This window comes from Cuculus canorus, chromosome 2, assembly GCF_017976375.1.
Source record: "Cuculus canorus isolate bCucCan1 chromosome 2, bCucCan1.pri, whole genome shotgun sequence".
In the NCBI taxonomy this organism is placed as follows: Eukaryota; Metazoa; Chordata; class Aves; order Cuculiformes; family Cuculidae; genus Cuculus; species Cuculus canorus.
The window spans coordinates 99,253,216-99,277,688 of NC_071402.1; the positions used below are offsets into that span (position 1 = coordinate 99,253,216).

A 24,473-nucleotide genomic window follows, 5' to 3' on the forward strand; every position below is an offset into this window, starting at 1 on the left:
CTGCAATTCCTGCTCAATCCCTGAACTCTTGGGTTCCTGTGAAATGACTGTGTCTGCAATGCTGCCACACCTGCGGATCCCACCCACAGAGTTGCTGGCTCTTCCTCTTCATGACTGTCTCATAGACTACTTGTTGAAACATGAAACTCCACCAACTCTAATAAGGTTGGTTCTAGCGAGTTGAGTGTTGTCTCTTCTCTCATGTAACAAGTGATAGTGTGAGACAAATGGCCTCAAGTAGCACCAGGGGAGGCTCACATACATCATCAGGAGAAATTTCTTCACTGAAAGGGTTGTCAGGCACTGGCAGAGGCTGCCCAGGAATGTGGTTGGGTCCCCACTCCTGGAACTATAACATCATCTAGTTCCAATACACCGTGCCACAGGCAGGGACACATCTCACTAGATCAGGCTGCTCAAGGCCCCATCCAATCCGGCCTTGAACACCTCCAGAGATGGGGCATCCACAGCTCTCGCAGGCAACCTGTGTCAGTGCCTCACCACTCTCATAATGAAGAATTTCTTCCTAATGTCTAATCTCAATCTTCCCCTTTCCAATTCAAAGCCTTTCCCTAGTCCTGTTACCCCATGCCCTTCTAAAAAGTCCCTCCCCAGCTTTCTTTTAGCCCCTTCAGGTACTGGAAGGTAGCCATAAGATCTCCTCTAAACCTTCTCTTCTCCAGGCTGAACAACCCCAACTCTCTCAGCCTGTCCTCGTATGGGAGGTGCTCCAGCCCTCTGATCATCTTTGCAACCTCCTTTGGACCCGTTCCAACAGCTCCATACCCTTCTTGAGAATTTCCAGAACTGGACACAATACTTCAGGCGGTGTCTCACAAGGGGGGAGCAGAGGGACAGAACCACCTCCCTCGACCTGCTGGCCACGCTTCTTTTGATGCGGCCCCGGATCCTACCGCTTCCCTAAGCTACCAGCACACCTCGACAGCTGAGGCCGGCGCCCGGCGCCCGGCGCCCACCTCTCTCCCTCCCCCCAGCCTTCTTTACCTCTCCCCCTCCCCCCCCCAGCCTTCTTTACCCTGAGGCCCCGCCCCTCCCCGTCCCATTTCGTGACGTCACTTCGCGGTGCTAGGGGGGGAGGGCGGACAAGGAGGCGGAGCCGGCGGCGGGAAGCGGCCGGGCGCGCGGGGCGGGGCGCGCCCCCAAGATGGCGGACCAGATCCCGCTGCGCCCGGTACCGCGCGCCGGCCCGCGCAGGGCGGCCTATTACAGCGGCGGCGGCGCCGCCGCGGCGCGCGGGCACAGCAGGTACCGGCGGGGCGGGGCAGGCGCGCGGCTTCCCCCTCTCCCATCTAGGGGCTCCGCAGGCGCGCGGGCGGGAAGGGGCGGTGGCCGGGAAGGGGCGGCGGCCCTGGGGGGGGAGGCGAGGCGGTATCTCTCGGGCTCCCGTGGGCAGCGCATCCCGGGAGTGCGGGCAAATCAACTGTCCAAGAGTCGTTTTGGAGTTTGGGAAAGCGAGCGCCCGTTATCAGGCCTGGACAGCACGAGTAGCGATCGCCATCCGTCATGTGCTCCGAGACAGAGCTGGGGACAGGATGGGTTCCCCGCTTACTCGCGTGGGATAAATCCTCCCAGAAATCTTACGCGTATTCCATTAGTTTCCAAGGTCTAGTTTTAATGTTATTATGAACTTGAGGTTGTTTAGCCTGGAGAAGAGAAGGCTCTGGGGAGACCTTATAGCGACCTTCCAATACCTGAAAGGGGCTACACGAAAGCTGGAGAGGTGCTGTTTACAGAGGCTTGTACTGATAGGAGGAGGGGCAATGGATATAAACTGGAGAGGGGCAGATTTAGACTAGACAGAAGGAGGAATTTCTTCACCATGAGAGTGGTGAGGCACTGGCACAGGTTGCCCAGGGAAGTTGTGGCTGCCCCATCCGTGGAGGTGTTCAAGGCCAGGCTGGATGGGGCTTTGGGCAGCCTGATCTAGTGGGAGGTGTCCCTGTCCATAGCAGAGGGTTGGAACTGGATGATCTCTAGGGCCCCTTCCAACCAAAAGTATTCCAAGATTTTGTACTTCACAACAGTCAAAACTCTTGCTCACTTGGGGCTTTGGAGCCAGCTCTGCCTGACCTTGCATTAGAGATGGGGAAAGGCTGTATACAGAGGGGATTGCAGAAGAGACACCTGTTCAGCACAGATCACACTGCGCACAAGACGTTGTCATCTTCAAAGAATGAACAGTGTCTGGGAAAAAAACACTTTGAAAAAAGGGGGACATTCTGTCTAACTTTCAAAAAATAAAATTACTTAGATGAAACTTAACTCAAAAAAAATATTCCACTTTTTGAATTAGTAATTAATTATTGAATCACTGTGGGGTGCCACCCTTGGCCCTGGGCAGCCCAGGCCAACAGTTTGCTTACGAGCAGGACACTGGTGTCAGAGAGCTTGTTTGCACGTGATTAGCAAATACCCTGTGAGATAGTTATTGTATGTTAGTATTGGAGGTGCTCTTGAATGGGAGAGTTAAAACAACTCCAAATTTTCTCAGATTGTGTTATCATAGAATCACTAGGTTGGAAAAGACCTTTGAGATCATCAAGCCCAAACATAACTGCCCACTACTAAATCATATCCCTGAGCACTTCATCTGCTTGACTTTTAAACACCTCCAGAGGTGGTGACTCAACCATCTCCCTGGGCAGCCTCTGCCAGTGCCTGATAACCCTTTCAGAAGCAGTTTGAAGATCCCTGTTTAAGGGTCTGCCATCAAATAAAGTTTTCAGGTGAAGACTGGATGTTTCTTTGCCTGCTGTTATTCTGAATAATTTCTGGGTGTACTGTTTTAAGCAAGGAAAAGCTTTGCTTTGTAGTTTTGGTCTGTCCATTGGACAGCACTCTTACAGCGAATGATACGATTATAGTTAGTTGTTTGAGGTTTTTTTCTCATTTTTTCTAAGACACTGATTGTGGACACAAGAACTGGAGGGAGCAGTTGTAGGATCTGAAGTAAATGGACTTTCTAAAACCAGAATAGTTGGTGCTGTTGTTCCAGTTAAAATATAGTGATAAATCCATTTTGTCATGTGTAGAATGGATTTACTTCTTTGTCTGAATGGAATAACTAACAGAAAAGGTAGATTAAAGCTGTGTAAAGTAAGTTATGCTTAAATTATATTCTCTCGATTCTTAAACTAGACAAAAGTGTTCTTTGAACATTCACAAGCTTGTAGGACAGTCTGCCATAGTAGTAGGTTTTTTCCCCATGTCACTAATGCTTGACTGTAGTTGGTTTGTCCCCTGTTTTGAATTAGGGCAATGTTATAATTGTCATCCTTACCTGTGTTCCTCAGAGAACTGAAGCAGGAGAAGCTCTTGCTGGAATCTGCAAGCTTCTCAGTAGGTGTTATGCTTTGGAAGGAAAAGGGGAAGGAGAGGATTATGTAGGCAAAAACCTAGCCCAGACCATGAAAGGCATGAGGTGGTTCTGTTGAAGGTTACCCAGGGGTGCTTTGGTGATATGAAAAATGCTGCAGGTATGGTGGGCTGAATCTATAAAGCAGGTGGGTACTTAGGTTTCTTGAAGGTGAGTTTGCAGTCAGTAATTACACTTAGTTAGTTACATGAACTGTTTAAACTTGCCTTTATAGGCAGATTTGGCGAGCTGTAATATCTAGCAAGGCTTTACCGATTCATTATGATCTGCTTCTCCCACCTGATCTTGTTTGATCAATGTCACCTTCCAAATATTGTAAGTTAGTTGTAGTTTAGATTGCATCTTTCAGAGTTACGGTCTTCTGCAACCTGTGTGCTTCTCAAGTGCAGGTTATATGTATTTAACTTAGTGATCCTCCAAATGATCATGTATGATTTTCGTTACTTTTGTTCATCTACTTGTATGTTTATAAAACCTTTAAAAGTTGGCAGGAAAGTTTATTACATTCCTTTATTTTGATAAAAATTAAATACATTTCTCTTTTGAGTTCTGAGAATTAGAATGCATATACAACCCTCTTCACTGACTTTAAATGTATATTTTTCTTAAGAGAAGTTGAGTAGATTGATCATTCTCCTTCAAGAATACTATGCCCTGGATTTAAGAGAGCACCTGTTGCGTATTTTGGAAGGAGTCCTATGACCTGTAACAAAAGCATGGGAATGCTTGTGTGGATTCTGCCGCAGGTGTCTGTGTAAAGTCAAAGAGGAAATATGACAGCACAGATAGTTGAACTAAGTCTTATGACTCTAAGCTTGTAATTGATCTACAGCTCCTGTGTCTTCATAATTGATTCATCCTGCTTTTCTAATCTTTATCTTCAGCGCAGACTTTGAAGAAGACTTGCATTCCTGTGGAAACTGCAGCAAAGGTCCTGATGTTGCAGATACTTAGAAGTGTTGAAGTCATTGAGGTCTCTGATATGCAGAAAGTTATCACATGCATATATACATACAGATTTTACCTAAAGGCGTATAATTTAGACTTCTGAAGATGTCTAGAAACAAACACTGATTAAAATATTATAGAGTTGGTATCTCAGATTTGATCTAGTACTATGGTTTCTAGGCCCTCGAGAGTCTTTGACCTGCTGTGATTTATTTCTTCAGTGAAGAATTTACAGCCTTTTGGAAGTCTTATACACAGACTTCAGTGTGGTACTGGTTTTAACTCAATTTGATTGCCCTGCTACTGTGCGGCATCGGTTAATACGACTCATCAGTTGCAAACCTTTAGTGACCTCAAAGCTAATTTGTAGGATGATTTCTTCTGCTTGAGCTAAGCAGTCAACAGGAGTCTTTGCCAGCGTTGCTGTAGTTTGCTTTGCAGTGAGGACAAAGACTTTCTCATTCCATGTTTGTCTTTAATGAGCTTTGGGCTTTTGAGATTATGTTGAGAGACTGATAGCATGGATTTTAAAACTAGAATATGTTTTTCACACGCACCTAAAGATACTTTGATACACACCTGAGACTGTATACTTCTGCATAAAATTGTAGTCATATAAGAACAGTGAAATATGTCAGGATGTACTTAATATGTAGATATGACAAGGTAAATGTATTTTATGTACGCACTTTGTATATGTTAAGGCATGTTTAAAACAGTAATTAAAAATACATATTAAATGCTACCTATGGCTCAGTGAATACATGCGCCCTCCTCTGCTTTTATTTCTGTTGTTGAAGGTGACGTGTTACTTTGGCAGTAGAAATTAAGATTTTATATCTTCTGCCAGCTTCCCCTGCCCCAGATGGACAGAGGACGCTGTGTGCTGCTGTTAGAAACTAGGGAAATCTATCTTGAGGTAAAATGTTGTTCATCTTCAAATTATAAAAAAACCCCTTGATATTGTTTAATATATTCAACTCAAATTGTTGTGGAAAGCTTGGGGAAAAAGGTTATTGATTCATCAGTTGTTTTCATCACTTTGTCTGTCAGCACGAAGGACCTGTTATCCACAGGAAAAAATAACTGCTGCTTTTTGTTTATGTTGTGAAGGGAAAAGTGGACCAGAGAACATCCAGGATTACCTTAAATGTGCAGTAAGACCTGGCATGCTTGTTCTTATGTTAGACTTGTGTTTGTCATCATCTACCCCAGAGTAATCAACTGGTAAACACAGGAAGGAAGTTAACTGTAGTGTGTCTGTGTTATCTTGTGAGGTCAATAAAAGGAAAACAAGAAGCCTAATGGAAGCTGGTAAGGAGCTGAACAATAGTCAACCCTCACTTATCCATAAGCAAAAAATCTGTTGGTTTTTTTTTTTTTCAGATGTCCTGCACTTGCTCCTGTCAGGGCATGCTTATATTTGGCCTAATAGGGCTAAGGTATGCGGTGGTGTGATTCCTGAGCTGGTACCAAAAAATCAGGACTTACTAGTTGTGTCCAGTATTATGTAAATTGAGTTGCACTCTAGGTATTCACAAAGGTGATGTAATGAAAAGCACTCACTCACTGGAAGGAATTCGCTTGCGTGATTATTCGTGGTGTGGGTGACAATGGCATACTTAGGAATGATCAGAGGAATGTCCAGAGAAGTGCAACGAAGCTGGTGAGGGGGCTGGAGAACAAGTCTTACGAGGAGCGGCTGGACTTGTTTAGCCTGGAGAAGAGGAGGCTGAGGGGAGACCTTATTGCTCTCTACAACTACCTGAAAGGAGGTTGTGGAGAGGAGGGAGCTGGCCTCTTCTCCCAAGTGACAGAGGACAGGACAAGGCGGAATGGCCTGAAGCTCCGCCAGGGGGGGTTCAGGCTGGATATCAGAAAAACTTCACGGAAAGAGTCATCGAGCTCTGGAACAGGCTGCCCAGGGAGGTGGTCGAGTCACCTTCCCTGGAGGTGTTTATGGAAGGGGCGATGAAGTGCTTAGAGACATGGTTTAAGGGAGTGTTAGGAATGGTTGGGCTCGATGATCCAGTGGGTCGTTTCTAACCTGGTGATTCTTTGATTCTATGACTACACTATGTTAGGTGGTTGCAATAGGGCAAGTGGTGAAACAGATCAGCTGCTGTTGCTTGTCTCTACTTTCTCACTAATAGAGCAACTCTGTGTTAAGCTGCTGGCTACACTGTTGTTATTGAATTCTTCTTCTATGTCATTAGCAAAGAAGAAAATAACACCAAAAAAAAAAAACCCCAACATAATAGAATTATATGTCCTTTGTCCAGGTAAACGCAGGGTACTTGTTGCTTAACAGCTGGTGGATTATAGCTTGTTTTTAGTGAAGTATGTATGCTAGAAGAAACGCAAACAAACTATTCCATGCAAAATGGAATGGGAGTCTGCAAAACTCAGAGCTCAGTGAGTGTTCACATGCTTCCCTGATCATAAAAACATGAAACAAATTTTCATATTGCATAGAAAGTAAGATGATTTAATTTAATATTAGTTTTCTAAAGATTTTTGCTTAAATGAAAACCAGCAATCCTGTAGTTCTTCTGGTTATGGTTTCTCAAGGAGTTTGGCTAGGTTTCACAGTGAACCACCAAAAAATAGACATGTACAAATGTCAACAGGTAATACTAGATGCATGTATAGTAATCCTGTGATTTCTCTGATTTCTGACATCTGAAGAGAGCTTTGTTAAAATATTTGTGATGCCTGGTGCCTGCTTTCAGTTGTGTGTTAGGAGCATGTGTTCTAGTTCTGAACTACAGTGTGATTTTCATAGCTCAGATGTTATTCTTCATATTCCAGTGGCAAATTATCTGCCAGATATTTTAAGTGTAATAATTAAGAATAAAAACTTCCCTGAGTAACTTGAAGTGTCGTTTGTTGAGAGCATGTAAGACCTGGACCTGATAGGACCTAACATCTATTGTAGAATAGGGTTTACAGAAAGCTCATAACTTATTTTGCCATAACTGTGGGTCTGGAAAGCCTTGCAAAATGTCAATAATTGTTAAAGAAAACAAACATTGACATATGTCAGTAGAGTTTACCTGTTGCATGAGTTGTATGCAGTCATACTTGGTATTTCTTTCAGTTTTTCTGAAATGTTGCTAGTTCCTATGCATCTCTTTCCTTGGGTACTTCTGAATATTTAGAACGAAAGTTGTTATGCTATTTGGGCAGAGTTTTACAGGTTTCATTTTAATCTGTTCTTCTCCCACACATATTTGTTTAACTGAATGGCTCTACATATTTCATCCTGAAAATGGGTTTGGAAATGAAGGATGCGTCTGAAGCATTGACATTAATTTGAATTTTAATATAGCTTCTGTGATAAAGCATTCCGAAGATGGAACTGAATTTACTTTTGATCATTTATGTTTTAAAACTGCTGCTGCAGTGACAGTAACTTCTTCAAACATCTGTTGCTTGACCAGAAGCAACAAACTGTTTAGTCCAGGAACATAAACTGTAAATATTTATGTTACTTTTTTGTAGAAATAGCTTTGTTAATGCTATTCAACCTCCTTACTCAGTATATGGTCACAGAAACTCCTGGAAGTTAAGCAGTTGTGGGGCTTTGCAGGAATGGGTACCGCTTCTAAATGTCTGCATGCGTATTGGAAATGAGAACATATTAAAATACACGGCTGTGTATTATGCTGATATATTCAAATGTCCATTCAAATACACCTCTATCTTCTTTTAGCAAAGAATCAAATGCAATGCAAAGAAATCTTTGTAGAATTGTAGTTGGGAGAATTGTCTCTGCTGTTACGCCAGTGATAGGTCAACAGCCAGAGTCGTTTTCATGGCACCTTAGTACTTGGGGTGTTGTATTTGTCTGACAGTGGTCAGGTCTACATTTTCAATACTCAGTTTATGAAGCACCACTCGTTTTTAGAAAAAGAAATTAGCAGTGATTTTTATTTTTTTCGTTTCTTCTCAGTGCATGTTTGATGCCTGTACTCACATTCCTGGACTGTGTGCTGCTTTGTTTGCTTAAGACTTCATTCATAGGTTAGTACTGCTTTTTGGGGCTGGCACCTGATTTAGGATAGGTGTAGATTTTGAGATTTTTGCCCAGGACAAAGGTCAGAGTAGTTTGATGTATAACTTTTGAAAAATAGCCTTGCCATATCTTAATGTTTTCAGAGATTTGATACAGTGTGTGACGGTGGTGTTGTTCTTTTGGTTTCTATGGCTTTTACTTTTCAGAGCAATCTTTGATTTAATGGTGCAGGTAACCATATTACATGCAGATAGATCTGCTCACAAGAGCAGCTGTAAAATATTTTTACATATGCTTTCATCGGTGTCATACCTGAGAAGTAGTTTGTAATACTTCTTCTGCAGATATAAAGTTTGATGACAAAGGAACTTTAAGTGATTTTTCTGATTAACTGTAGTTCTTTGACTTTACCTTACTTAGAACTGAGTATGTGGAAAAAGTTCTCATTTTTTTTTTCTATACTAGTACTACTCTTTCACACCAAGACAGGTTTATACACCATCATAATCTTTAGCATAATTTTTCTTAGAATACTTACTGTGATCTGAAGCACTTAATCATTAGGCAAAAAAATGTTTGAGAACTTTATATTAATGTTGCAGATGATGCTGTCTTAACAATGAGAACATGTGGTTGTGTGCAGTAGAAGAAACTTTGTAAATGTGTTTCTGAGGTTATTCATGTTTAAGCTATTATTTTTGCCCGGTATTGCTGTGCCTCTGTGGTTTGTATCTGTACAGGGATTTGTGTTGCTGAGAAGAGGGAGAGAAAACAATTGATTGGGCTAAAATGTCAATAACAATACCCAGTGGCAGTGATAAAATGGTCCCATTGTTGTAATCAGTGACATACCCTACTAATTAAAAACAGGGTTCTTGTGAATGTAAATGGTGTTTCCTAAGGTTCTGCTGTGTATTTAGGTATTTTTGGTACTTATTTCTTAAACAGAGACACACCCATCTTGTCATGGGTTGAAAAAGATCTTATATTAGGATATGCATAGCGCTTTGTGAGGTAAGCAAAGAGAAATAAGGAAGGGTGCCTTGTTTTATGAAAGCTTCATTATGCCGATCTTCAGAATTTGCCTTATCTGTGTGCAGCTCTGGTAAGAAGGTGTGAGCTAGAAGAGGGAAGGCAAATAGCCTGCAGTTTTAGTATCTGTGACTCAAGCAATTCTTGATAAGCTATTGTTGAAAGTGAGCTGCCTTGGTACTATGTTTTCTGGTTTTAGATCTTTATCTCAACAAATGTAAGGATTTTCCCCTTAGTTCTTCATGGCAGAAGAGGCCAGGTTGTGGGGTTTTTTTTTGGCAGGGGTTAGGAGTGTTTTGCTCATTTTGTGATTTTTGTTTTTTTTAGGGGCAGTTGAGGGGTTGGTTTTTATTAGGTAGTAGTTTTTTGGGGGATTTTTTTTTTTTTTTTAAATTGTGGTGGTTGATTGAAAAATGCCTCCTTGTGTTTTTCCAGAATATCTCTCTGCATCATTTGTAAAAGGCTGGGTGCGACCTGAGAGAAACTTTGTTTGGTCTTATTGCAGTAAATATTCATCACAGCAACGCATTCATTAATAAACTTGCCTGCATATACCAGAAGTATTTTTTTTGTTCTGTTTTCTTGTCCAATGGATAAGCATGCAGCACAATAGGAGTGCTGTAATAGGTTTTTAATGATCCTGCTGTTCAAGGACACCAAAGCAGAATTAACTATTGAAACAGCATGTAAGTGCTCATCTCTACAAATCTTTAGCTTTCTTAAAAGCTGTCCAGATGTGTGATGTTTTCTTTTTGTTATAACTGTTGGAAAACTGTAGTTAGTTTCATCTTCCATGTAGAGATCTTTGATACACCTGTCGCTGATGGTGCATATAAATCTGTAATACGATTATTTTGTGTGTGTGTGTATGTATTGTTTTAGACCAGGACTTTGGATTCAGGGACTTCACAAGTAAGACTGATTAGGAGTGCACTTGCATTAGAAGTACAACTACAGCTGGACAGGGTCAAGTAGTGGTAAGCTCTAATCAGTTCTAAAAACTTTTGAAATAGCTTTCCTTTGTTTTTGAGGAAGGAGGTAAAGGAAGTTTTTTAAGTTTCATGTGCTTACCTGTAGAAGGTTTTTCCATTTCCTACTTCTCTTGTAATCTAGGAACATCATAATTGCTCTGTAGTTAACTGAATTTACTGCTGTGTAAAGCATAGGGGTGTTTCACATTAGAGGAAAAAAGTAACTTCCAGTCTTTACAAATGCAGAAGAATACTTGAGAAAAACAAGTATTTATAGTTTGATTTTTCTGGGGTAGCTTCTAACAAAGCAATCTGTTTTATGGAGACACTGAGTATTTAAATAATATGAGTAGTTATATGAAAATACATTGTATACTTATAAGCATGGTTATGGATGAATGTACTTTTCTTAAAAGAATTTTCCTGCTGCTGTGCAGTTTCCTGGGATTTTTTTCTTTGTCACAGGGTAGAATATGAACAACTATGCCAGTGATACAGGCAGTCTACAGCAGATGCTGCTTTGGTGGTATGTCTTTAAGAAACAGTTCTTGCTCTTTATATAAATATGCCTATACCTTTTTTCATTATTACTCATGCAGCATCTCTACAGTTTGGTGGTCTCCTTCTTTATCCTCAGACTGGGAATGTGTTCAGCTAGGTTAGCCCTTGGGGGAATTACTGGACATAGAGCAGGATACGGCTGAAATATTGTGCTGTGTAATGCTTTAGCCTTTCCTCCACCCATGATCCGAAACAGGGATTCTTGTGGCTGGCAGAAGCCACTGAGCCAAATCGCCATGCTTGGTAGGATAAAACAGTCATTGTAGTGGCAAGCAGTGATAGCTCAAGTGCCAACAATTGGCCTTTCTCAACTTTTCTACTCAGATGCTCGGCTGAAACTTTTCCCTTTGCTGTCTGTCTTACATGCTACTCTGCATCCAACAGCCATCCCCTACATCCAGTTCCTGTGTACGCTTGTGGCCATGTGTTCCTTTTCCCTTCGTCCCTCCCTCGGTTTGAGAAATACTGCTGTAAGACACCAGGTTCTTCCTTCTTGTGAATTATGGTACATAGTACAAGTGATGGGTGACAAGGAAACTGTATTTATTATCTTACACAGTACTTATACCTGACCTGGGTCTTTTAAGCAGGCAGGTAGAAAAATCCACCATAGACACTGCTTCTGCATTTGTAAAGAGAGTAAAACCAGAAAAATATGCTGCCATGATTACTTTGTCCCTTGTACCATCCTGCTGCACCCTTGAGCATCGCTCTTTCAGAACAATGAAAAGCTGGCAGAAAATACAGAAGTAATTGCGGATCGAAACAGATAGCCAGATCAGATTTAAATGAATTAAAATGGTTTCCATTGCCAGTTGTGGCACCCATGGAACGCTGCAGCCATAACTGTTCTGGCAAACAGCCATTAAAGTGGAGTGATGTAGATACAGGTGACTTGAGGCATCATTTTCACAGCAGATGTTTATATCAAAATTTCATGTAGAAGTATTTATTGTACATGATTTCCTTTCACTTAAATCTGTTAAGTGATATTCCTAGGAGTAGTCAGGTTTTGTTGAAAGTTGTTTAATATTAATGATCTTTTTTCCTTAGGAAACCATATTTTTGTCAAGATAGTTGTCTTCATGCCTGATTTAGTAGCACTCATGCTGAGAGTTTTGATGTCTTCGCTATGGCTTCTTTATTCATGTTGCTTTCAGTGCTTTCCTATTTTAATAAAAGTTTCTAGGATTATACTTAATTGATTTGTCACTCAAGGAAAATCAGCACTTCAAGCAGTTTAGTGCAGAAAAATAGAAGGTAACAAAGACACAAAGATTTTTGTCCTCATCGTAGTTATGAAAAATCCATTATTCATTATCTTATTGTTTTTAAATACTGACGTACAAATTTCCAACACAATAGCAAAATTGCTTTTGAAACAGAATAAATTGCTTGCTAGTTTAGAGGCTGCATTTTGAAGTCAGGATTACTAAACGTGGTGGTGATGCTCATTATCATCACTGTTTGGTGAAGCTCATTAGTTAGAAGTGAAACCTAGATGCCGATTGTGAAAATAATTTTTGTTTATTATGTAATGAGGAAAAGAAAGGTAAAGTAATTATGATTAGGACATAGACACACTCTGCAAATATTACCACATTTACACGAGTAGATTTAAGTATTATGCATGTCTGTGAGTGTTTCTCTAGCCACGTCTCTTTCCCATAGTACTCTTGCATTAGCATGTTCCTTCAGGAGCGACTTTTAACCATGTTTGCTGTGTTACCTTTATATAGAAAGGGTATTATGTTCTGAATTGGATACTTGTTAACTTTGTACAGAAGTAAAAGGAATCTGTTAATTTGCAGCATTTTGCTGTACGCTTGAGTACAGCTAGCAGATTGTGATTTCAGTGGGTAATGTTACAATTACATTATTAATTGTTTGGATGTCTAAAAGCAAAACACAGTGCAGCAGAAAGCTCAGTATTAAAACTGTCATAATCTAATTTGCAAATTTAACCAGGAATGATTATAGAAGCATTGAACGTGAATTTGTTTAAATACAGGCCTGTCTTACTGGAAGTCTTAGCATAAAATAATGTCTTAAGATTTCCTAAGCAGTGGTTTTATTGTCTAGTGTTAAAATTAGTGTAGCCTGAAAGTAATCCGTATAATTTAGCATAATATATATGTTAACCTGTAGTAACTGCTCTGTTTTGTGAAGAGAATTTTCTGTATAGTGTTTTTTCTTAATGATGTTGATAGTAATGGGAATGGAAAAACGTATTGCCAGATTGCCATATTAAACTGAACACCAGATGCAGCTTTTTGCAAACAATGTTGTTTGTGAAGATGTTTTTCATGATTGTTTTAAACTTCATTTTTGTTTTAAACTTTATTTTCTTGAAGTGGGTACCGGTGGTAATTACTCTCACAGCATTTTCTATGCCATGTTTTCACATAACTGACTTTGTGGGAACTTGTAACTTTAAAGAAATTTATGCGGGTTTTAGTTTAAAACTTCTGTTGTGTTTTCTGCAGTGTGGTTGTGCCTTTGCATCATTTGAAATAAGTAAAAATTTTTCTTCGTAAGAACATGCTTAAGGTTCCAATTCTCCGTTGACTTGCAGCCAGAGATGGTGGGATGTGTGTGTTTATTATTATTCCTAGTCATGCATTATTTTCTAATCTGGTCTGAACACATTGTTAACATCTCTTAGTGATGCTCCATACCAAGTGATTCAAAGGAGTCACAGAAATTGGGGCATTGCCTGCAGACCAGAAGAGTAAGATAAGACAATGCAAATCCAGTGATGGCACTTTCTTATACTTAGTGTTTGTAATGTTACTTTCTTTTTAAGTATTGGGTTTATCTGTCAAGATTTTGTACTGAATACTGTTCAGGGTGCTGTTCTATGTCAGGAGAATCCCCCCCCCCCCCCCCCCCCCCCCCCCCCCCCCCCCCCTTCTCAAGCAGGGCTGCCTAGAGCTGGTTGCCTAGAATCATGTTCAGACTGCTTTTAAACATCTCCAAGGCTGGAGATGCCACAACCTCCCTGGACAATCCTTGCCAGTGCTCAGTTATCCTCATATTAGAATTGTGTTTCCTGATGCTCAGATGGTACCTCCTGTGTTTCTGTTTGTGCCCTTTGCCTCTTGTTGCTGGGCACCACTGAAGAGAGCTTGGCTCAGTTCTCTTTGCAACCAGCCTTCAGGTATTTATAGATATTGATAATGTCTTCTCCAGTCCCAGTTCTGTTAGCTTTTCCTCATAGGAAAGATATTTCAGTCCCTTAGTCGATTTCGTGGCCCTTCATTGGAGTCTCTACAGTATGACCATGTCTCTCCTCTACTGAAGAGCCTACAACTGGACGCAAGAGTCTAGTGTGTGGCCTCACCGGTGCTGAGCAGAGGAGAAGGATCTCCTCCCTTGATCTGATGGTAATACTTTGCCTAAGACAGCCCAGAATACCAGTAGCTTTCTGTGTGGCAAAGGCACATTACTGGCTTATGTTCAACCTGGTGCCCACCAAGTCCTTTTCTGCCAAGCTGCTTTCCAGCTGGGTGCCCCCCAGCATGTACTGGTGTGGGGGTTTGCTCCTTGCCAGGTGCAGGACTTTGCACTTATCCTACTGAGCTTCCAGAGGTTCCTATCAACCCTTTTTTCCAGCCTATCAGTTTTGCACTGGATGGCAGCACATCCATCTGGCCTGTCAGACACTCCTTCCAGTTTGATGTGAGCTGCAGACTTACTGAGGGTGCTCTCTACCCCATCATCCAAATTACTAACAAAGATGTTGAACAGGATTGGACCCAGTATGGACTCCTGGGCTACACTGGCTTCCCACTAGACTGCATCACTGATAACCACCCTCTGGGCCTGCCTGTTCAGCCAAGTGGTTCCACAGTGACATCTGCCAGTTCCCTCAGCGCTCGTGTGTGCTTCTGCTTGGGGCCCATAGGCTTATGTATGTCCATTTGCTTAAGTGTTTCCTGACCTCATCCTCTTCCACCAGGGGTATTTCTTTCTTATACTAGCCTTTCGTCCTGCTCTCTAAGATCTAGGACTCCTAAAGGCCAGTCTTGTTAGTAAAAACTGAGGCAAAGAAAGCATTCAATACCTCAGCCTTTTCTATGTCCTGTGTAATCAGGTCCCCTGTCTCATTCAGCAATGAGACTACATTGTCCCCAATCCTTACAGTTTTCTTTTCTTTGACATCCCTGGCCAGATTAAATTCCTTTTGGGCTGTAGCTTTCTGAACTTTGTTGCTGGATACTTGGATAGTGTTTTTGTGTTCCTCCTAGGTTACCTGTCCATAATTTTACCCTCTGTGTGCTTGCTTTCTGTGTCTGAGTTCGGACAGGATCTCCTTGTTCATCCAGTCAGGCCTCCTAGCGTTTCTGCCTGACTTCTTATTCATTGGGATGGAAATCTCTTGAGCTAAGAGGAGCTGATCGTTGAATACTAAGCAGCTTTTTTTGGGGGCCCTCTTCCTTCCAAGGCATTATTCCATGGGGCTCTTCCAAGAAGTTCTTGAAAAGGCCAAATTGTTCTTCTGAAGTCCAGGGTTGTGAGCTTGCTTGCCACCCTCCTCCCTGCCTTCAGGATCCTGAACTCCACCATCTCATAGTCACTAGCCTAAGACTTTGTTTGACCTTAACATCCCCAGTAAGCCCCTCCTTGCTTGGAGAGTATGAGACCTAGTAGAGCACCTCTCCTTATTGGCTCCTTTAATTACTTGGAGCAGGAAGTTGTTGTCAGAGCAGCGCAGGACCCTTCAGGATTGCTTATGTCATTTTGTGTTGTCCCTCCAGCAGATGTCAGGGTGATGGAAAGCCTCCATGGAAGACCGGGGCCTACAAATCTGAGACTGCTCCTGTCTCTGTGTAAAGGGCCTTATCTGCTTGTTCTTCCTGTTCAAGTGGTCTATACCTATTATAATGTCACCTTTCCTGTCCTCTCTTTAATCCTACTGCAGAAGCTCCTCATCCATTCCCAGGCAGAGCTCCTCACGCTCCAGCTGCTCTCACAAGTAAAGGGAATGGATTTTTTGTTTTTCTGTAATTACTGCTGGAAAACGTTGAAAATATATATGCAGAATATCTTTTGATTTATTCTGGTCAGATATTTTTTCATCACCTGTTCCTATTTAAAGACTGCTTAGCTGCCATTATCAATAGTTACAAGTAATATTTTTAAACGTATTTAAAAGGCTTTCCTTTTGTTTTCAGTTGGATACATTTTTCAGGTATTTTGTTGAGTGTTTTCTGACCATTTTATCTTCTGTATTGTGCATTTTTATTGATTAGGGTTATTATTATGTGTGTTATTGCATACAAGTAGATGATCTTTGCTTGGCTTGATCCTGCACTTGGGGTACAACAACCCCATGAAGCGCTGCAGGCTTGGGGAAGAGTGGCTGGAAAGCTGCCTGGCAGAGAAGGACCTGGAGGTGTTGGTTGACAGCCGACTGAACATGAGCCAGCAGTGGCCAAGAAGGCCAGCAGCGTCTTGGCTTGTACCAGAAACAGCGTGACCAGCAGGAACAGGGACGTGATTCTGCCCGTGTACTCAGCACTGGTGAGACTGCACATCGAATCCTGTGTTCAGTTCTGGGCCCCTCACTACAAGGAAGATGTTGAGGTGCTGGAGCGTGTCCAGAGATGGGCAACAAAGCTGGTGAAGGGGCTGGAGAACAAGTCTTACAAGGAGTAGCTGAGGGAACTGGGGTTGCTTAGCCTAGAAAAGAGGCTGAGGGGAGACCTTATCACTGTCTACAACTACCTGAAAGGAGTTTGTAGGGAGGCAAGTGTTGGTCTCTTTGCGCAGGTGATAAGACAAGAGGAAGTGGCCTCAAGCTGCACCAGGGGAAGTTTGGATTGGACATTAGGAAAAACTGTTCACAGAAAGGGTTCTGGAGCACTGACAGAGTCTGCCCAGGTAGATGATTGAGTCACCATTCCTGGAGGTGTTTAAAAGCTGGTAGACAAAGTGCTTAGGGGTATGATGTAGTAGTGGATGGGTATGGTTGAACTTTATGATCTCAAAAGTCTTTTCCAACCTGGGGATTCTAAGTTTCTGTGACTATAATGCTTAACTCCTTTAAAAAATTTCTACTAATTAGTATCCTTGTTAGTCCTTTCAATGCTCTGTAAAAGAAGCCTGACTAATAGTGCAGTTTCTTTCAGTCATCTTCATGTGAACTGAATAAATTTTTTAATTTACATGCACTTAGGAGTATTTTCTTATCAAATATTCCCTTGTTTTCTCTCTACATAAAAAGTATTCCAGAAATGTAAAATTGAAGCAGAGGTTAGATTCTGGAGAGGACAGGACCATTGTTAGCTTAGTGTTGTTACCATAGGTCCCACAGGCAAACCTGTTTTAACTCACTTTGAATGTTTTGGTGTTGAATTATTGAAATAACTATCATGTTCTAGTAAATTAATGTACTCATGAGTTGTGTATAAAGCATGACTCAAATAGAGGTCTGTGCACACAGAAATAGACGTCAGGAAAGTCAAAGAAGCTCAGTGGAAATTAAATCTATACATCTATGAAAACTCAGTCATTTGCATCTACTATAAACTTTGCCAAGTAAATTCTGTTTGACAAAATCTTACAAGGAATCCTTTGAAAAGTATGAAGTTGCAGCTATTTATGTACAAATTATAAGAAATTAGCATTTCCTAGAGTGATTTATACTATCATTGACAATGGTTGATTGCAGGTTTTTTTTGCTGTATTACATGTTTTTTAACTTGAATTACAATTTTTTTGTTGATATATTAGCACAAATATACATGAGATGCTTAGATGAATATATTTGTCTAACAAAACTCCATGTGGCAAAAATGAACTTGTTACTTTAGGAGATTCCTACTAATGAAAAGTGATGTATTGGCTATTAATTTAGTGTTTTTATTTAATTTACCAGGTACCAAGTGGAAGATGAGTCCTCTCATTTGGATGAAATGCCACTAATGATGTCTGAAGAAGGCTTTGAAAATGATGAGAGTGATTACCATACTCTACCAAGAGCCAGAATTTCTCAGAGAAGAAGAGGCTTAGAATGGTTTATCTGTGGTGGCTGGAAGTTCGTTTGCACTAGGTTTGTTGCATGCCGGTACTTTTTAGTAAACTATTAAATTAATTAAGTAAATAGTAACTATATATTTTGTGATATGTACAGAGAATGGGAACACAATAATTTGCTTATCATGCACTTTTTGATTTCTTTGCCTGTATTTTGCCTACTAGGACGTTACTAGCCATTAGTAAAAAGTTCTGAAGAGCTAATGCTGTGTATTTCTCCTACCCGCTTTGCTGACTTGCAAGAAAAAGAAAGGCTTTTAAGAGACATCACTTAGTAAACTTCTACTACTCTGAGGTCCATCATATGTCGTGTAAGCCTGGTCCTTACTTCTGCTGAAAACTGCATTGGAGTAGAGGGGTTAAAACTTTCTTTTGCTTTTCTTTTGCATTAATGTGTTAAGGTGACAATATATAAATTTTTTTGATGTTGCTGAAAAGAGAAAGCAAATTCATTAAGTAATCATTAGTTAACACTTCAACTTTAAAGGTTAAAGAATACAGGTAACTGGTGACTTTGGAGTGAGTTACAGCTGGAATCAGCTCTTGTAATTTCTTTCTTACCTAGAAACTTTTTGTGCCAAACTTACTGTATGTAGTTGCCTTGGAACAGAAGCTTCCTCGTGAATTGCTAGCAAATTTCTAAATATAGAAATTGCTCATGGGATGATTAAGAGCCGTGGGAGGGTGATCTTGAGTGATAAAATCTGAGAATCAGTCAAGTAAAGTGTTTGGGAAGTATAATATAGATGCATAAAAGAAAAGCCCTCACTAAAAAAGGTGCCTCAGAGGAGTGTGACTTCTGCTTTGCTGATTTTCTCAATTGAATTTGAATACAATGAAGAGTCCATTCAGTCTTGTATTTATACCTAGAGGCATTTTAATCACAGTGATGTTTTCTGTAACAGATCTTCATGGCAGATAATTTTAAATGTTCATGGAAAAAATAAAATCTCTATTATAAACTAAAAAAGGGAAGGCAACAACCAGATTCTGGTAGAAGCTTGAAATTTCAGTATGATATTAGCAGGCAAAGGATACTGTCACAGGAAAGGTGCAGGCATCTACAAGGGATGGGGAAGATGAGCTGGAAGGAGGGTAAATGCGGTAGTTTATCTACTGGTCCACTCAGGTTGGATAAAAACGTAGGCTTGGGTGAGCACTTCCTAGTGAGTATATAAATACCCGCTGTGGGAATAGGGAAGTTTCTTCTGGGCTGAGAGCACCGTTGAGGCTTTCTTATTGACTAAAATCAGAGATGTGCAGTCAGTGTTAAGTCATCCTTTTTGACGGTTTCTCATTGTAATAAAACTGAGTTTTGCCGAACTGCCCACAGAATACTAGAGGTTTGGAAATGCCAATGCAGTTCATAGAGTTGCCTTGGATCATGCAGAAGATCATACAAGAAACCTGTATTGTCATACATGCGTTGTCATACTTCCACATACTTGCTCTGTGGAATAGAATCAGTTACACTGGTTTAATGTGGTGTAAAGGATCAGTTTGGGTTAGAACTGGGCATTGATGCTTTCAGGATTGAAATGGTGAGGAACATGTGAGAAAACAGTTTTCATGTGTTGTGATGGTGGATTACACACGTTATGCAAACTGAAACTTATTTCCAGAAGGTGCACTGCATTCTTTTAAGTGTAATGTGAGATTGGATACAGCGTAGCAGTCTGAAACTTATTCAGTTGAGCAGAATTTAAAATTTCACCCTGTTTTTAATGGAAATTTGTATCTCATACCTGAGACTGAGTAAGATTGAAATCTCAACATCAGCATCCAGAGTATCCTTTTGTGCTTTGAAAAACATACAATTTAGTTTAAAGCTGTGACAGAAAGATGAACACAATAAAAACCTAGGCATTTTTCTGGAGCTGAGTCAGGGGCCCCTGATTTCTTTTGGGTGAAAGTCTTATGTTTGTGTTCAAAACCACTTTACTTATTGCAAACAAACAATGCCCCCGCCCCGTAACCACTAGGTTTTTTTGTCTGCATTGTTAGGATTAATCTAATTTTTGTGAAAGGGAGTTTTCTGTCCCTTACTTTGCAGCTTTGGAATTTTATATTCTGTAGATATTTGTTGCTGCATCACAATCTGTTGCAGTTCAACAAAGTTTCACCCTTTTGGCAGGAGCGAATATGGAAGGTTTGACAAAGTTCACTGTACATTAAAATTAATTTTGTAAAAGTCCTTTATTCAGTGTTTAAGTTCTGTTTAGACAATAAACTTTTGATCGGAACTGAATGGCATGAACTTTATTTGCAAATCTATAGCTCTTCAAACAGTTTTACGTGTGCAAGAAAAAATCATAATTAAATCAAATGTTGTCTTTGATTTTGAACAAACTGAAGACTTAATTCAACCGATAACTTTTAACTTCAGAAACTGCTTATTTCTTGCTTTCATAGCACAGTTAATAGAAAACTTTGTGATATAGCAGCTGTTTTGTGGCTGTAATCATTTTCCCTTTAACTTACAAATTCTCCTCAAGCTTGTGAAATTATAATGCACATAGATCAATACTCTGGGGTTCTTTGGGCTGGATTGATTTCTTTCTCATGAGATTTACATTCCACTTGTTATCAAAAAACACTTTGTCCCTATGAAAATGGTGCCATTGAGTGACATTTCCATATGAAGTGAAGGGGATATCAAATGCTCGGATTAATTTGGGCTCTAAGATGGCCTGTACGCTTTCAATTAATCTGTAACGCATTTGTTATGCAGAAGCATGGGAAAATGCTGATCTTTTAAGAATGACATGACCACTGTGTTGCTTTTGGCCTGATTACTGAAGCTACCTGTTGAGTACAATAATTACAGTATGTTTTCTCTGCAGAACTAGTTTCTGCTACTTAAAACCTAATAAGGAAAAGCTGACCCTTGCAGACAATATAGAGCTTTTATATTATCTTTCCATTCTGATGAAAATGCTGTTTTGTGAAAGATACCGGCAGTTAAGCTTGTAGGATAAAAGTAATGAAAAGAGAAAATAAAAAAGCTCTTTATTATTAGAGCCATGGAGTCAGTTCAGACTTTTACTTTAGCTTCTGACTTGGAGACATACGTTCCACTTATGAAAAACTTAAGGGTTCTTATTTAACAATTAGTCTATTTTTTAATATGGCATCAGTTACTAATATGAAGACTGTAGATATTCTTACTTCAAATAAAAAAAGGTACATTAGGAAGCAGGTTGGTAAAAAGCCATTTAATAACATACTTCAAAGTTCTTTTATCGATAGTTAATTTCCTCATATATACAAATCTGTTGTATTGATATAGACAACATGGCTTATAGCTACGTTATGGAAAAAATCTTTCTGTGCCTGTGTTGAATTTTCTAGGCAAGGACATCTAAAATAAATGCATAAATCAATAAACCGGAATGTGATTTTTAATTGCTGAATCTTTAGCATAAGGTGTGATGTTACATTAAAGATTCCAGGAAAATCTAAAGTGTGTTTTGGTCATGCTTCATCTTACATCATGTTTTTAGGATATTTGAAGCTCTGAGAATGCTATTCTGATGTATCCCCTAATATTTGCTTCATACAAATTTAGTGGGTATAAAAAGCCCATGAGAGGGTCCATACCCTTGCACAAAGGTAGCTTCTGTGTTACAGAATGTTAATTTGAGACAGACTAAGTATTTGTTGGGTGTTGATAATCTGAGTTTCAAAAATTTTGGGTAGACTTCGTTGTTCTTAAATACCTGAATTAATGTAAATTGATCAAGATTTCTGAGGCCACCATGTCCACCTCTTATTTTTCCTGTGATATAACAGTGATCACTGCCAAGGCTGTAAATGGCAGAATCGAACTGATTTTTGCTTTTAAGGTAGTAAAACTCATCTGAACCACTACCATACTGATTTGGGCATAACCTGTAATATTTCCATCATCTCAGAACTCGATTGTTGTGAGCTCTGTGTCAGTAAAGTCCCTTTTGTCAAAAGTATCACAGTTGTTTCCCAGTCAAACATCATTCTTGTGTCTGTTCTTTTTGGCAATTGCTGAAGTGATGGTCATGGCATCTTTTTCAGCTTCAGAGTCATTCTGTAATGGAAAAAGTAGTTTCAAGAATGGGGAACTGTGGCAAGGAAGGCAGTATAATTCCATTGCTTTAGTCAAATGTTTAATTTTAGCATTGGAAAAGTCCTCAGTGTCTGAGGAAATTATTCTACCAAAGAGACTGCGCCTAGTCAAATGTTCAGTCTGTTTATAGTTTAAATTCAAAAACTGATATAAGCAGTGCAAGATTTCAAAGGCTGTTGGGAAATTTCTGTCTACAGGCTTGTAGAGAGAAGCTGTCATGCTTATTCACTTCCCCCCGGAAAAAAGTGTTTTCCTAGGAACTTTTTTGCTGTGACACTTCTTCCTGTGCAGCTAAGCTGTCTCTTTCATTTGCATTGTCCTCTCTGCCTCCCTGCCCTGAAAATTTACACATTCAAAGCTTTAATTCCATGAGCAGTTTTATTCAAAGCTGGCACCAACTGGAATCATCATCCAGTCGATTCCTTGTCTGTACAGGATGATTACACCTATCACTTATGTCTGATTTAACCACATCTCAGGGACCTTCAGTGGTAGCAACTCCAGCCTCCCAAAATGACTGTTTCCACTCTAGTCATTAGAAGCATTTACTCAGTGTCTGTGCCCTCTTTGAAGCTGTTTCTTACATGCTTGAAACCATATTAGGTTCACACTCTGTCTTTTCAGCCTTCCTATGTATCTAGTAAATGAGCCTGCCCTACTTTCTAGACCTGTAATTGTTTTGTTGTTCTTGTGTGTGATCTTTGTTTTCCCAACAGGCCTGTTTGTTGAAATTTGGTATTCAGAATGGTACTGTAAACTGACTGAGGCCTTGCTAGCACTGGATTGAGAAAAAGGAATGCATTCATGACTTGCTAGCAGTATGTCTGTCCACACTGACCAGTCGTATGCCTTTTTTTGCATATGTATATCGTTCTCATGCAGTAACTGAGAGTCCTTCTCTTCTGAGCAGCCACCTACTAACTCTTTTCCAGTTTTCTATTTGCATAGTTGATTATTTCTGTGTAAACTTATGACGTTGTGCTCTTGCCTGCATTCAGTCTCTTCCAGGTGTTTTTTTAAAATCTGTCAAGATACTTTGAACTCTGATCTACTCGTTGCATGCACTCCTGTCTCTTCTACCTTTTTGTTGTCTGAAAAATGAAATATTCAATAGTCAATTACCCAGTAAGATAAAGCTTTGCAGAACTTCACTGAAATTACGTTGGCTTTATAACAAACTGCGCTGCAATTATGATTTTTTTTCAACTGGGTCAATTCCAAGAATATGTTCCTTACTTCCCATATGAGAATCATCTTGAGATCTAGGTTTTATTAGAGACTGAATCATAGAATGATTTGGGTTGGAAGGGACCTTTAAAGATTGTCTTCTCCCACTTCCACAGCCATGGGCAGGGGGCACCTTTCACTAGAACATGGTGCTTAAGGCCCCAGGTGTCAAGAGAGGACACATGCTCTCCAGCAGTAGTGCATCTGGTTCTTATATAGAGATTAATTCCATTTTAGAGGTTGCTCTTGACAGGTTAGTGTGGTTTATGACTTTCTGTTTTCTTTCAGATGTGTACAAATACATACAAATAGACTGACTATGCAGGATTTACCCAGGAAACAATGTGGAGTTGTCTGGATTGTCATTTGCCCCTGCTCTTCTCAGCAAAATCCTTTCTGGTTATTTGAATGCAATTCATAAGAGCTTCCAAATGGTTACTTTTTTTTTTATCAAAAATATTGTCAGTATACTCAAAAACCATACCAGAAAATGTGTCACTTTCCTTCACCTTCAGCTTCACCTGCTGACATAGCTAAAATCAACTGTGACTATCTTGGTCTGTGCTTTGGCTGCTGTAAGTGTTCATGGAAGGCCTGTCTGCTCAGTCTTCCTCATTCTCTTGCCTAAAACGGGCTCCCAACGTAATTAAGGTGCTCCCCTCCAGTATTAAAAAGATGCAGAGAAATTCTCCTTTAACATACCAGATTGTAAAACAAGTATATACAGCCTATCGCAAACCAACTTTTCTTTTCACACTAGCAGTTCTTTCAAAACCATCTATATTCATCTGCATTGATAATCTGCCCCTGTGGATAGTCCTAGCAAGCCTTCGGCTGGATTACATTGTGCGAGTTGAGTGGCATCCATGTTTGTTTCCTGTTTTACAGTTGTTAGTAAATAGTCTGCTGAGCATCTGGCATCATTCCATTTGCCAGCCTTTTGTTCTTCCTACATTGTGATCTCCTCCTGTCACTCCTTGCTTATAGTTTAAACCCTGGTCAGTAGATTTTTATGCTGGTTAGGTAAGGATGCTTTTCCTTTGTCTTGTGAATTGAAGTTCACCGTTGCAGATGGTTGTGTGATCTGCATTTACATTGGTGTTTTTCTTTTCTTTTCCTTGAAGACATTTGACATTGTGGCATTGGATGTGGTTCCCTGCTATGCCATCTATGGGC

General features: G+C 40.2%; 1 protein-coding gene across 4 annotated transcripts in view; it reads left to right on the plus strand.

The window, feature by feature from the left end:
- Window positions 1-1,112: 1,112 nt before the first annotated feature.
- The window catches only part of ATP9B (ATPase phospholipid transporting 9B (putative)), a 163,819-nt gene continuing 140,458 nt past the window's right edge, over window positions 1,113-24,473 (plus strand). For 2 of the 4 annotated variants that reach the window (XM_054057837.1, XM_054057836.1), the window contains exons 1-2: window positions 1,113-1,266; window positions 17,811-17,984. In XM_054057837.1, coding sequence (XP_053913812.1) covers window positions 1,166-1,266; window positions 17,811-17,984 — 275 coding nt within the window. In that variant the 5' untranslated portion in view covers window positions 1,113-1,165. Of the gene's footprint in view, window positions 1,267-16,239; window positions 16,454-16,794; window positions 16,814-17,810; window positions 17,985-24,473 lie in introns of those variants that run through there. The other 2 variants (XM_054057839.1, XM_054057840.1) reach the window with 2 other exon arrangements.